The 14,967-nt window shown below is 48.5% G+C and overlaps 1 protein-coding gene and 1 non-coding gene across 3 annotated transcripts; one reads left to right on the forward strand and one right to left on the reverse strand.

Moving 5' to 3' along the window:
• Positions 1 to 294: 294 nt before the first annotated feature.
• On the reverse strand, positions 295 to 10,570 carry RAPSN (receptor associated protein of the synapse). 2 transcript variants are annotated; one of them, XM_014563971.2, is made up of 9 exons: positions 10,298 to 10,570; positions 9,259 to 9,597; positions 4,206 to 4,364; positions 3,529 to 3,627; positions 3,329 to 3,451; positions 2,767 to 2,820; positions 1,617 to 1,816; positions 679 to 1,150; positions 295 to 395 (listed from the first exon to the last, which is right to left on the reverse strand). In XM_014563971.2, the coding sequence occupies exons 1-8, from the start codon at positions 10,376 to 10,378 to the stop codon at positions 1,078 to 1,080; spliced, it is 1,128 nt and encodes a 375-aa protein (XP_014419457.1). In that variant the 5' UTR covers positions 10,379 to 10,570; the 3' UTR covers positions 295 to 395; positions 679 to 1,077. The 2 variants fall into 2 exon arrangements, with proteins under 2 accessions (XP_014419457.1, XP_006190321.1); XM_006190259.2 differs by having other exon boundaries at positions 297 to 395; positions 10,187 to 10,565.
• A 3,711-nt stretch (positions 10,571 to 14,281) lies between these two features.
• Positions 14,282 to 14,353, forward strand: TRNAD-AUC. Its single transcript has one exon. It is a non-coding gene; the product is annotated as a tRNA-Asp (tRNA).
• Positions 14,354 to 14,967: the final 614 nt, after the last annotated feature.

Here is a 14,967-nt window from a genome sequence, read left to right on the forward strand (position 1 = left end):
TGGGGCTTCGCCTGTGGGGACACTCCCTCACCTGGTTGGGTTCCAACACCCCACACCAGGCCACCCTTCCACCTGGATGCCTGTCTTGCTCTGTCTCACCTAATGGTTTTAGGATGAGAAGGGAAAGGGAGGAAGAGGAGAAAGAGGAATGCTGCTCTACTCTTTACTGTTCCAAAGCCCTTATCACTTTTGTATTAGTCTGCTAGTTTTTGCTATTAGTTTCGCCATCACAAAATACCACTGACTGGGTGGTTAAAATAACAAAAATATATTTCCTCACAGTTCTGGCTGGCTGGGAGGTCCAAGATCAAGGTGTGGGGGAGCTGGGTTTCTGGTGAGGCTTCTCTTCCCGGCTTGCAGATAGCTGCCTTCTTCCTGTGTCCTCTCTGTCCTCTCTGTGCAGCACAGGGAGAGAGAAAGCTCTCTGGTGTCTCTTCCTCTTCTCATGACGACACCAGTCCTAACAGATTAGGGCCCCACCCTGATTAAGGCCCTTCTCCAAATACAGTCACCCCGGGGGGTTATGGCTTCAACATATGAATTTGAGGGGACACAATTCAGTCCATAACATCTTTCTAGTGGACTTTCTATGTTGTTGCTTTACTATGTTTATAGTTTATCACATCATCCTTCCCACTGTTGCATGTCAGCATTTTCAGCTTCTAAAGGTGTCCTCACCTGCAGGAATCTGGCTCACGGGGGCACCCCAGGAACCTGGAAGGGCAGCTGCAGGCACTCATCTGTATGTGCGAGGGACACGTGTGTTTGAGGAACTCATGTGGAGAGACTCACTTCCACCATCTCCCGCCCTTCACACGTCAGGCAGGGTAAGTCAGAATCTCTGGGACCAGGTACAAATGGTTTATTTTTCTATAAAGAGCAAAGTACAAAGAGGCAGGGGAGGGCAGCTGGGCCTGGGGGAGCAGCAGTGGGCAGGCCCTGGCTGAGGCCGGAGGAGGCCCTGGCGGCTGCCCCAGGAGTAAACAGGCGTGTGAGGCCCGGCGGGTTGGGGAGGCCTCCAGCGTCGGGGTAGAGGAGGAGCAGGGGGCCGAAGCAGAAGCCCATGACTTGTCGGGGTCACACAAAGCCAGGCTTCATGGACGAGCGGCGGCAGTTGGGGCAGCTCCGCGTCCCATTGTTCTGCAGGCACCTTGAGAGGCAAAGGGCTCTGTCCACTCAAAGGGCTTGTCCTTCCATCCAGGGCCCGGCTCTCTCTCCTCCCCTCCCCTCCCCTCCCCTCTGCAGGTGCAAAAGGTATGACAGCCCCCGGGCTCCTGCCGGCAGCCCCCTCTCCCTTGAACTCTGTCCAGGGAGGCTTCAGGGCACAGCCTGAGCTGGGAGTCAGGAGGCTGGGATGGAGACAGGTCTGGTCCTGGGTGTTTATATCCCATGACGTATGAAAAGCCTCTCTGAATCCTCTTTGGGGAGAATAATAGAAGAACATCCATGTCTTAGGGCTGCTGGGAAGATTCAATGAGTTATTAGCCAGGAAACTCTTAGAACAGGCACGGGATGCAGAAAACACTATGTGTGTGCTGTTCGTGTTACTATTGTGATGAGGCCCCAGAGTGCCCTACAGACCCCGCGGGCCCCGTGCCCACCGGCGGGGCGCTCACCTGAGGTGGAAGATGTGGGAGCAGGGCAGGGCCTGCAGCCGGCTGTTCTTCTCGCCTATGGACTCGCCGCACAGCCCGCAGTAGAGCTGGGTCTCCTCCACGCACTCGTGGAAGCGCACAAGGTGCGCGCGCAGCTCGCGCTGCAGCCCTTTGCTGCGGTAGATGCTCTCGCTCAGGCAGTGCAGTTTGAGCTGGCCCAGCTGCGGCCGGCGGGGACGAGACCAAGTCAGTGCTGGTGCGGGAGCAGCAGTCCTGCTTCCCTCCTTGCCCAGCCCGAGCAGCTGTCCCCGCAGGGCCACTGGGCAGTCAGTACACACGGGGGCCAGTCCTAGCTGTGTACCTGCCTGGCTGATGGCCTTAGGAAAAACGTCCTGCCCTCTCTGGGCCTTGGTTTCCCCTCATGCAAGATAAGGGGGTGGGTCAGATCAGTGATTTTCACTCCAAGAAGTGCCTGGGGACCCCATGTTTTGGAAGGATTTTATTGACCAAGCCTGCTGCATTGACTCAATAATTAATTTGCTTTCCTGTTTTTGTTAATTAAATACACACAACAGTTCATCAGCATTTCTGATGTGTCTGAGATACTTGGGTAAACCAGAGCAGCTATAATCCAGCCAAGGGCACATGTATTTGGCATTTTAATTAGAGTGTGCACCTGATTCCTGAGAAATGCACATCTTCTAGAAGACTTTGAGAACACCGAGCCTATTTTTAATACTTAAAGGTTCCCATACGATTATTAAATGTGGAGAGGAAGGAACATGGGTTTTTAAGACAGATCAGTCACCAGATGTGGGACATTGAGCACCTCTCTGAGCCTTACTTTTCTTATCTGTGAAATGGGGCTTGCTGTACCCACACTGCAGGGAGCCAGTGAGGCCTGGAACCAATACCTAGAAAGAGTCCTGTGGTGTCCACCTCTCTATGAGTGGAGGCCATTGTTAGAAGTTTTAATGACCATCAAGAAACCTCTAAGGAATTCTGATATTCCCCGGGAGAAACAACCAGGGTCTGGGGATGACTGGGGGCAGCTCCTGGAGATCAGGAGGGGCTCAGGGCATAAATGCAGTCAGGGAGGCCCTCCCCACCCACCCAAGATCCCACCTTGGAGCTCTTGACTCCAGACCCAGCAGATGGAATCAGGCCTGACCTTGTTTCCCACCTCCTCGGCCAGGTCCTGGGCTCTGTCGATGGCATCCAGAGCCTGAAAGGTGAGCACAGGCCAGGGCTGTGGGCAGAGCCGTCCAACAGAGGCCTTGGCTCATAGGAAAGGAAGGGGTAGGGAGGGTAGGGTCTGGGGAGGGCAGCACTGCTGAGCAGCTGCCCTGTGTGCAAAGGTAGCAGGAAGAGGCTGGGGTACAGTCACAAGAGTTGTGTGGGCAGGTTATCCCCTGCCTCAGTTTACTCAGGTACAGAATGGGAAGAGTATTCCTGTCTTTCGGGGTGTTGTGAAATCATAGGAGGCAGTTGAAGCATGCTGAGTTCAAACCCCAGGTCTGGCCCATTTACTAGCTGTGTGCCTGGGCCTTCTCGGAGCCTGGAAAATGATCTGGAATCCCCCTGCCTCGTGGGAGTGGGGTGAGGCTTATGTTAGACAAAGTGTCTGAAAGAGTCCTGCCCAGAATCAGACCCACAGATTGTTGGTTGACCTACTGGCCCCAAGTGGGAGCACTGGGGAGGGCTGGGGGCTGCAGGAAAGGGGCCCACCTCACCTTGTCCAGCGCCTTCCTGGCCACCCAGCACTTGGCCACACCCAGCAGCACCTGTACCTGTCCCAGGCGGTTTCCAATCTCGGTCATGATGCTCATAGCGGAGTCATACCTGGGAAAGGCTGTCTGTGCAGCCAGGTGGCAGGGTGGAGTCAGGCTAAGCCAGGCCCACACAGCCTCCCCCTGCATCCCAGTGACCTCACCTCCAGGTCCCCACGGCTCCGGTGGATGTCAGCAAAGCAGAGCAAGCAGAGCGCCTGCAGTGGCCTGTCCCCATGCTGCAGTGCAATCTTCATAGACTCCTGTGACGGAGGCTGGTCACTCAGGCCTGCTCATCTGCCCTCACCACTAGGGAACCCTCACCACTGGGGCACCTGCACCCAGTGGGCCCCTCTGACAGGCAGTCCAGGGTCCCCAACATCCTCAGAGCCCAACACACCCAACACACCGAACCACTGAGGCCTGGCAGCACCCACTGAAGTGGAAACTGAGGCTCAGAGAGCAGGAGTGACTTGACCAAAGTCATCTGGCTAGTAAGTGGCAAAGCTGGGATTCGAACCCAGGTCAGTGGAACTCCAGAGACTGGAGATCTTCCTACTTAAAGTGCCCCACAGAGAGGGTATCTGACAGGCAGTGTACGGGGGTGGGCATAGAGAGAAGACTCTTTCCCTGAGAATGGACTGGAAGGGAATGAGCTTTGGAGCAGGGAGAAGGTAGGAAGACACACATCCTTCAGAGGCTCAGCTCTAGAGAGGAGGGACCAGGGGCCAGCCTTGGGGGCCTCAGTGGGCTGAGCTGGCAGGAAGAGGTCCTGCTGCCCTGGGCCCCAGACCCCAGCCCACACCACCACCCTCCACCTGCCCCTTCCCTGCTGCCCCACCTCACAGCACTCCATGGCACTGCCCAGGTGTCCTAGCAGGCGGTAGGCCACAGCCATGTGGTACTGGCTCATGGCCCGGTACTTGAGGCTCCAGCCTTTGCCGTAGTCGTTGACGAGCTCTGCGGCTTTGCAGGGGAAGAACAGGGCTTTCTCATAGTCCTGCAGGGGACAGAGGGGGTGAGATGGGAGGGGGCACACTGAGTGGCAGGAGCTGTCCCTAAGTCGAGGGCTCCGTGGCCTGACTTTTCCAGCAATCAGGGGGTCCCATAGTCCCACCAGGTTTCACTCATTCATTCTGGGAAGGAGTGATCCAGGCAGAGGGAACAGCCAGTGCAAAGGTGTGGGCTCCATGAAGGCAGGGGTTTTTACCCGGTTTGCTGACGTCTGGCGAGAGTATAGCACAGATCCTGGCGCTTAGCAGGAGCACAATGAGTATGTGCTGAGTGAATGAATGAGAAGCAGGGAAATACAGTTGGCTTCTCTTCTCACCCGGTCCCTCGACTTCAGAGATACACAGAAGGGTGGCTGTGGGGATATCAGAGCCCCACCCTGACCGCACTGGAGTTTGCCTCCAGACTCCCAGCAGGAGCCGTGCACTGGAGGCTCCTGATAACTGACTGCCAGCACAGTCGGCTCAGGGAACATCGGGACAGACTCATGGAGGCAAGGAAATCATTCTCTCATCCTTTCTTTCTCCTCAAACTTCCAAATGTCTTTTCAACCTGCCCATTATGAGCAAATGACCTGACCATATACATCACTGAGAAAACCAAAACATCAGAGAGGCGCCCTTATCCACCTTATCCATCAGATCTACCAGATTTGTTCCCACTCTGCCTCCCTCCAGCTACCCCCTGCTCCTATCAGACTAAATAGGACCCCCACCACATGGGCTCTGGAATCCCCACCCCAGTCTCCCTCTATTGAATCATTCCCATTAGCATACACATTCTGATATTTCTTACCTCATTTAAAAAACTAAAACCAAAATCAAACCACCCATGTCCCATTCAGCTACAGCCCCATTTCTGTGTTCTTTTTTGTAGAAAATTTATTTGAATTTTTATTTCATATCTAACAAGTTAATATGACCAAAAGAGAGCTCTCAATAACCCCAATAAAAACTTGTTCCTAATATACTTTGCTATATACTTTTTAATTTGAAGCCATGTAAATGTTTTACAGTTTTAAAGTTATTAAATTTTTTTGGAGGGGAGGTAATTAGGTTTTTGTTTTTTGGTGGGGGAGATAATTAGGTTTACTTATTTATTTATTCTTAGAGGAAGTACTGAGGACTGAACCCAGGACCTCATGGATGCTAAGCATGTGCTCTACCACTTGAGCTATACCCTCCCCCTAAAAATATTAAATTTAATTTTAAAAGCCCTAAAAATAGAAAATGGAAATAAATGACCTTAACTGTATATCATCATATTAATACTATATTTATAATTAATTTTAAGTATGTATTATAATACAATCAAGGTATATTATAACATATTATAATACTTTTATAATTATATTATATTATAGAACCATACAGAGAAAGTTATTATTTCCAATGACCTTAAAACATATACCTAGTTTAGCCATAGTGGGGTATATTATAAAGACAAAAGAATGGCAAAGAAATCTTAAACTTCATTCATGGGTCTTTTTTTTTTTTTTTTCAGTAATATTGGTATTGTCTTTTGAAACTATTTTATGCACTTTGTAGAATTAAGTAAACATTTAATTATGTTGCTGGAAACCAAGATTTTCAGTTTAAGAGAAAAGAGAATCAAGTCTGAAATAAGGAAAATCATGAAACATTGGATTTAATTGGAAATATCAGTATGAAGTCCAGTTGTCCCGGCAACTGAAGAGTAGCGATGAGCATCCTGAGAGCCCACATTTGTATACATGTATTTTTTATTGAAGTATAGTCAGTTTACAATGTTGTGTCAATTTCTGGTGTACAGCACAATGCCTCAGTCATATTCTTTTTCATTATACTTTACTACAAGATATTGAATATTGTTCCCTGTACTATACAGTATGAACTTGTTTATCTATTTTATTTATATATATATAATATATATATATGTATGTATGTTAGTATCCTCATATCTCAAACTCCCAATTTATCCCTTCCAACCCCTGATGGCCCACATTTGGTCTTTAAGTACCATTTCCTACTAAAAAGAACCTGGAGGAATGGCTGGTCCCAGGGCTGGGGCAGGAAATATAGTGAGCCCTCTGTATCCAAGGGCTCCATATGCTTGAATTCAACCAACCAAGGGTTGAAAATATTTGGGAAAGAAATCTAGGACTTTCCAAAAAGCAAAACTTGAGCTTGCCACACACCAGACTATTTACATAGCATTTACATCGTATTAGATATTATAAGAAATCCAGAGATGATTAAAGTATTTGGAAGGATGTATGTTGGTTATATGCAAATAATTCATCATTTTATACACGAGACTTGAGCGTTCCCGGATTATGGTGTGCTCAGGGGTCCTGGAACAAATCCCCCATGGATTCTGAGGGACAACTGTATACAGAATGAGCCTGGGGCAGGTTATTGTCCCAGGAAACAAGAATGCTTTCTTTCAAAGACTAAATGAAATCTCTTCAAAAGGACACAGGTCACAGAGAACTATATTGAAGATCTTATAGTAACCTATAATAGAAAAGAATATGAAAACAAATATATTTATGTGTACGTATGCCTGGAACATTATGCTGTACCCCTGAAACTGACACAACACTGTAAACGGACTATACTTCAATTGAAAAAAAAAAAAAAGAGGATACAGGAGCCATACAGAAGAAAATTCCACTGACTAAAGTTAACATGAGCATCAAAAGGAACAATGATTGCAACTGACTGAGGAATACTGAATATTTTAAAAAATCCATAATTTAATAATGACACTCCAAAAAGAGGAAGGAAAACAAATAAAGTGTGATCATTGAAGACAGTCCTTACATCAACTCATTATAATTAAAAGACCGACAAAAGGTACTTATTCTGCCTTTCCTTTAGGAACTGTATTTCAGAGTAACAATTAACAAGGTAGAGTTCTTCCTTGTAGAAAAATCCCAGCTAATAATGAGAGAAGGCATGAGGGAACTTGGAAATCGCCATTTCATGAGAGTTGAAATGAAAGAATTGATTCCAGCAACAAACATCAATAGATGCTAAAGCCATTATGGAAAATGTTGTTGCAGAACTGAACATTCACAGCCAAAGAGTCACCCCACAAGTTAACCTGCTGGTCGTTAAAGGAAGAAGGCAGAGCTGAAGACAGAGGAATCAGGGTGTTACTTCCACAACTATCGCTGTGATGTAAAACGAAGCACACAGCCTCGCTTACACAATATCCCCACCAAAAACGTGTGGCCTAAATCTTACCAAGTCATTATCTAATTTCTAGTTCATAGACACTAATAGAGACAAAGAAACAAGTTACATCACTCCTTGAGGAAGCAATGAGAAGATAAGATAGAACATTCTACAAGGTAATTAATCTGGCTTTTTCAATAAATCATGGAAAATAAAGGGGAGGGTAGGGGTTTTCTATTGAAAGAGACTTGAGAGATATTAACCACCGCAAATGTGATTCTCGTTTATATTCCAATTCAAACAAGCCGAGGGTAAAGGCGTATTTTCAGGGTAAATAGAGAAATTTAAGAGATAATTAATTGCTCATTATGGTGTCTTTGATAATGGTATTGTGATTATGTAACAAAGTGTCCTTATGTCAGAAAATGTTTTTTTCCCCCTAGAAATGCATATTGAACTACTTCAGGGTAAAATATCATGATGTCTATAATTTTGTATCACAACACTTCAGTGAAAAATATGTAAGTCAAATATGGCAAAATATTAATAATTGATAAATCTAAGTGGTGGGTATTTGGAGATTCATTATATTACTCTATTTGCTCTCCTGTATGATTAATTTTTTTCATAATAAAAAAGGTTTTAAGACACCCCATCCCTCTCCAATCCTGTTGCATCTCACTGAATGGCTTCCCCATACAGCTAGTTGCTGAAAACAAAATCCTCAGTGTCATTGTGGATGATTCTCCTTTTCTCTGATCCATCAGTGTTTACACACCCCATGATTTACTAAGTATCTACTATGTGCCAGGTGGCACCCCCATGGGCCAAGTGCAGCCTGGATGCCTCAGGAGAAGGAGAGCAAATGCTCAGGACCAGAAGCCTGAAGTCACTGACCCTGTCAGTTCCTTCTCAATCTGCCTTCTCCCCTCCCCCTTACCTCTCTGATCCCACCACCTCCTACCTCCTCACACACCTGCTGCAGCCATGCTGGCCTCTAGCCTTCCTGGAACATGCCAGGTAAGCTCCCTCCAGAGCAGAGCTGTGTGTTAACTGTTCCCTCTTTCTTGTTCTTTTGCCACATTTCTGCGTGCCTCACCCTCTCACCTCCTGCAAGTCATCAGACATCACCTCTTCGAAGTCTTCCAACTAAAATTTGAAACTGCAGCACCCCATCCTCAGCACTTCCAATGCCCGTTCCCTGCTCACCTTTCTCCCAAGCACTTTCTAGCATGCTATACACTTGATTTGCTGGTTATATTGATTTGTCTTTCTCCCCCAGCTAGAATGCAAGCTTCATGAGCCCAGGAACTTTGCTGTTGTTTTCATGGCTGCACCTCAGGCCAACAATGCCTAGGATATAGTAGATGCTCAATACATATTTGATGAGTGCATCCTTACAAACACACTGTAAGATGAGTCCTATTCTCCCACATTTCATGGGTTCAGAGAGGAGAGGTGACTTGTCCAGTGCACGTTCACAGCCTATCCTTACCCAGGAGTTTCCTGTTCCTACAGTAAGTCAGACAGATCGAGGCTGGAATACTGGCTCTGCCCTTCCCAGCCATGTCTTAGCCTCCTGGGTAAGTCTTTTCCCTCTCGGATTCCCGTCCCTACCTAAGTGGGAGGACTGACCGAGGTGCTGCAACAGGGGAGTAGGGCTCACGGGAGGATCCCAGAGAGCCAGATCCTCCGCCGCCCTCCCTGGGGCCCCGGGCCCACCTTGACCTGAGCGTAGAAGCTGCCCAGGCTGCAGCAGACGCGGCACTCGAGCATGGCGTCGTCGTTGTTGTGGGCGTAGCGCAGGGCCTTCTCGAAGCTCTCCAGGGCCTTCTGGAAGAGGCTGAGGCCCAGGTAGGCATTGCCCATGCTCAGGCTGACCTGGCCCCCGAGCTGGGCACCCGCCCTTGTGCCAGGCAGGCCGAGGCAGGTCTTGCAGTAGGAGATGGTCTTGTGAAACTCACACAGCTTCTCGTTGCTGCGCGCCAGGTTCAGGTAGCTCTCCAGGAGGAAGTTGGCATCCTCCAGCTCCCGAGCTGTGTCAATCTGTACCACAGCAAACTGCCCGCCAGGGTGGCAGGCCAGGGCCTGTCAGCCCGGACTCCGAGCCTCGGACCCGAGCCGTCACCCCTCCAAGCCTCACAGCCCAAAGCCTCAGCGCCAGAGTATCCACCCTCTAAGCTCAGATGCATTCTCTGCTCCCTAGCCACACACTAGAAGCTGCAGCCCGGGAGCTCCCAAGCATGGACCCACAGCTTTCACCTTTTGGTTCCGAGACTAGGTGTGCAATCTCCACCAGCCACCCAGCCCCAGCCTCAAACCTGGAGCCAGTGCCCTCTCAGGCTTGGCCTCAGAACCCCAGACAGGAAGGCTGGCACCTAGACTTTGAGACCTGGCCTTGAGCTCCCCAAACCTTGAGACTGCAAACCTCAGAGCCTCAGACAACAAAGTTCAAGGCCCCAGGCCCAAATCCAGAGCCAAGACCCAACATCTGAGAGCCAGGGCCTTAGATGCAGATTCAGAGCCTCAGGCCTCAGCCACTAGCCTGTGGGATACCAGGGAGACTGATGAGGCAGGCTGGGGACCGGGGAGCCTGGGAGAGATCCAGCCCTGGCCCCAGCCTCCCACGCCGGCTGCTGGACGCTCCCACCTTCAGCATCTCCTTGAAACGGCCCATCTCCGAGTGGGCCGTGACCAGGCAGCCCAGCACGCGGAAGCGCCCCACGAGGTCCGAGCTCTTCTCCAACACCTTCATCCACACCTGCAGAGCCTTCTCTGTCTGGTTAGACTGATACAGCTGGAGCCCCTTCTCGATCTGCTGCTTCGTCTGGTCCTGCCCCATCCTCCCAGAGCCCCGTGCCTCCCGCGGAGAGACCCTGGTGGCGCCGTGCCTCTAGGTGCTCATAGCAGGGGACCCACAGTGCCAGCTGCCCACCGAGCCTGGGGAGGAGCAGGGCCTGGATGGAGAGCGGGCGCCACCCTGGGAACAAAGCTGGTTCGGCCCCTATCCGCAGCTGTCCCTGCCAGTTGGGGCCACGTGGCTGCCGAGGAATGTCAGCCACAAGGTCACGCGGGCCTCGGCCGCACCCACCCTCAAGCTGGGAGGAAGGTGCCTGCCCCCACCCCAGCGCCCTCTTGGGCGTCTCTTCAGCATCTCTGACACTGGCCCTGAGCCCCTGGGCAGGGCAGCCTTGCCAAAGAGCCGTCCCCAGGGTGGGCTGAGAGCCGGAGGAAGCAGTCAGGAGGCTGAGCACAGGTCCGACTCTGAGCCCTGCCTCTCCTGGATCACAAGCATTCCCCAGACCCAACTCCCCTGGCTCTGTTCCTGTGAGGACCAGGCGCCGAGGTCACTTACCCGTGCACATGCCCACGCCATCCCAACCTCTCGTCCGAACTCATGTTCTGGCCCAAGCCAAGTCACTCAGATCTCTGGGCCTCAGTTCCCTCATCTGTAAAATGGGCCGTCCTAGGCTAATCGTCCCTACCTCCCAGGCTTGTTATGAGCAAGCACCACAGTGCGGTGGGTAACAAACAGCATGGACTTCCGGGGTTTGAATTCCGACTCTGCCGTTTTAGGAGTCGTGTGGGCAGCATGACTTGGGGCAAGAGAGTAGCGGCTCCCATTTCGCTGGATTGTGAGAATTAAATGACTTAGTAGTTGAGAAGGACTTAGAACAGTGCCTGTCACACAGGAAACACTATGTGACAATAAGCAAGAGGCTCTCTGCCGCTACATCCGTCTGCTCCATGGCAAACTGCCCTCAAGGAACAGAAGTTGGCCTTTGAGGGTTTAAAAAATATAAAAATATCCAGTTCCAGCCCCAGTTTGCAAGGGTCCCTTATAATGAGCTTTAAGGCCATATACTGTGCAGAAGGGCAGTCTTATGTAGTGAACAGACCCTTGAAGTATCCAGGCTCCTGGGGTCTCGAGAGACCCCTGCCAACCCCACCAGTTCATCTCACCCTATTTGCCTTTTCATTCTCTGCAAACCAGGCTCCTTCTTGCCCCAGGGCAAAGTTGTCCTTTCAGTGTGGACAGTGGTCTTTAGTACACAAGCAGACCTTGTTTTATCGCATTTTGCAGATATTTTGTTTTATACAAATTGAAGTTCTGTGGCAACTCAGTGACGAGCAAATCTCTTGGCACTATTTCTTCCAACCGCATTTGCTCACTTCGTGTCTCTGTGTCACATTTTGGTAATTCTCGTAATATTTCAAGCTCTTTCCTAGTTATTATGTTTGTTATGGTGATGTGTGATCAGTGACTTGGATGTTACAACTATGACTCGAGGGAGGCTCACATGATGGTTAGCATTTTTTAGCAGTAACATTTCTTAATTATAGGTCTGTATTTTGGCTTTTTTAGATATAATGCTATTGCACGCTTAATAGACTACAGTATAGTGCAGATATGACTTTCATATACATAGGGAAACCAAAAAATTCACGACTTGCTTTATTGTGATATTCGCTTTATTGTGGTGGTCTCGAACCGAACCCGTGGTATCTCCGAGGCCTGCCTGTATTCACAAACTTGTGCACTGATCACCACAAATACCAGAACATTTCATCACCCTGGAAAGAAGCCCTGTGCTCATCAGCAGTCACTCTTCATTCTGAGTTGTGCTCCCTATTCATATATTCATATCTTTAATATATGAATTATTGCCCCAGTTCCTCAAAATGTGACTTAGAGTTGTCTTTTATTTTAACGTAGTAGAGATTTATTTTTTAATTGAAGTACAGTCAGTTTTCAATGTTGTGTCAATTTCTAGTGTACAGCACAGTGCTTCAGTCATACATGGAACGTATATTCGTTTCATACTTTTTCACTGTAAGCTATTACAAGATATCAAATATAGTTCCCTGTGCTATACAGTATAAACTTGTTTCTCTATTTTATATATACCCGTCAGTATCTGCAAATCTCGAACTCCCAATTCATCCCTTCCTGTCCCTTTCCTCAATGGTAAACGTAAGTTTCTATGTCTGTGAGTCTGTTTCTGTTTTATAAATAAGTTCATTTGTCTTTTTTTTTTTTTTCCAGATTTCACATATGAGTGATATCATATGGTATTTTTCTTTCTCTTTCTGGCTTACTTCACTTAGAATGACATTCTCCAGGGCCATCCATGTTGCTGCAAATGGCATTATTTTATTATTTTTTATGGCTGAATAGTATTCCATTGTATAAATATACCACAATTTCTTTACCCAGTCATCTGTCGATGGACATTTAAGTTGTTTCCATGTCTTGGCTATTTAGTGCTGCTATGAACACTGGGGTGCAGGTAAAAGAGATAAAAGGAGGTTATTAGAGGTCACCTGATCCAATAGGACAGGTCTCCTAAAATAAGATTAGGACACAGATACTGAGAGGGAAGAGCGTGTGAAGACAAAGACAAAAGAAGGCCATCGACAAGCCAAGGAGAGAGGTCTCAGAATGAAACCCACCCTCCCAACGCCTTGATCTCTGACTTCTGGCCTCCAGAACTGTGAGAAAATACATGTCTACTGTTGAAGACCCCTAGTCTGTTGTACACTGTTATGGCAGCCTGAGCAAACTAAAACACCCTGCAACCCACAAAATACTTTCTAGGGATTTGTCTATTCTGGACATCTTGTATAAATGGAATCATACAACATGCAGTCTTCTGTGACTGGCTTCTTTCACTTAGCGTAATGTTTTCAAGCTTCAGCTATATTGTAGCATGAATCAGTACTTCATTCCTTTTTATGGCTGAATAGTATTCACTGCATATCCTTTTTTTGTTTGTTTTTAGTTATTTTGTTTATCCATTCATTAGTCAATAGACATTTGGGTTGTTTCCCTTTTTGGTTATTATGAATAATAATGCTATCAACCTTCAAGTACGAGCTTTCATGTGGACATATTTTCATTTCTCTTGTGTGTCTACCTAGGAATGGGTCACAGGTAACTCTGTGTTCAACTTGTGAGGAACTGCCAACCTGTTGGCCCCAGGGCCTTTGCACCTCGTGGTCCCTTTCTTCCTCCATCCCCCGACATTCTGCCCAGTTAGGTCCTAGCTTATTACACTCTCATAGAGAATTACATTCCATTCTGATATCAGATTTATCTCTATAATTTTATATTCATTAATGAGGTTAGTGGCTTAATGTCTGCTTCCCCAACTCAAACGTGTGGGCAGGGACTTCATCTCATTCATCATTGTGTCCCCAGAGCAGGACTCGGCACACAGTGGCCACTCAATAATTATGTTAAATGAATGAATGGGGAAAAAGAGGAGGAATGAAATTTTAATTTTCAAATTTAAAGTAACCATTCCAAGCTTACAGCCTATCTACCATGTCTGCCTCATCCTCGGGGAAACAGAGCAGGGGAAGAAACCACCTCCTGTTTAGTGTGAGCAAAATGGGTCCAAAGAGGGGCAATTTGGGAGTGTGTGTGTGGGGGGTCCATGCCCCAGGGTCACAGCTCAGGCAGAGGTCGAGGGGATGTAGGTGTAGGCCTTGGGACTAGACAAGAACCCTGGGATGTCCCAGGGTAAGTGATCTTGTACCTCAACCACAGGAAGCTGGGAAACAGGGAGAGTCTGGGAGCTGCCAGCAGGAGAGTTGGCTGGGATCTTCCTCTCCTCTGGGAAGGTGGGATCCAGGTTGAAGTGAAGGGACCAGGAGATTCTCTGCCACCGTCATCCAGAACTAGTCCAGACATGAGTTTGCCTCAAGGCTTCAGCAGGAAGGAAAGGAGATGGGCAGCAGGGAGGGTATAGCTCAGTGGTAGAGCACGTGCTTATCATGCACAAGGTCCTGGGGTCAATCCCCAGTACTATCATACAAAAAAAATTAAGGGGGAAAAAAAAAAAAAGGAGATGGGCAGCCGCCTCTGCTCCCAAAGGAGCCTGGAACCACAGTCTTCCGGGTACCTGGGAACTCGCATGATCTCAAAGCTCAAAAACTTGACAGGAGAAAGGCTTCCGCTGCCCCCGAGTCAGCAGTTTGCTGACCACTGCGTGCAGTTATGTCAAGGTCATGCTCCTTGAGGGCAAGAGTGTGATCTGTCTTTGTACCACCAGCACCTGCACAGCCCCTGGCAAAGTGAGAGGAAACCAACAGAATGATAACCAACATTAACTGAGCTGAGCATTTCCTCTAGTTTACAGATAAGGAAATGGAGGCACCCAGAGGTAAAGTGACCTGCTCAGGACCATACCACGACCTAGAGACAGCAGGGACCGGATCCCAAGCAGTGTGACTATAGGGGTCCCACTCTTAACCATGACACTGCCCCAGAACAGAAGAGTGGGAGAGGGAGAAGAGTGAAGGGGAATTGGATAGCTGCTTTCAGCAATCATAGTGATCTTCACTGGACACACCCAAGCCCACTGGGAATGCTGTCCAAGGCTCTGGCCTGGGTGGGCAGAAAAAATGTACACAAAGGCGGCTATG

The sequence above is a fragment of the Camelus ferus genome, chromosome 10, assembly GCF_009834535.1.
Source record: "Camelus ferus isolate YT-003-E chromosome 10, BCGSAC_Cfer_1.0, whole genome shotgun sequence".
NCBI lineage: Eukaryota > Metazoa > Chordata > Mammalia > Artiodactyla > Camelidae > Camelus > Camelus ferus.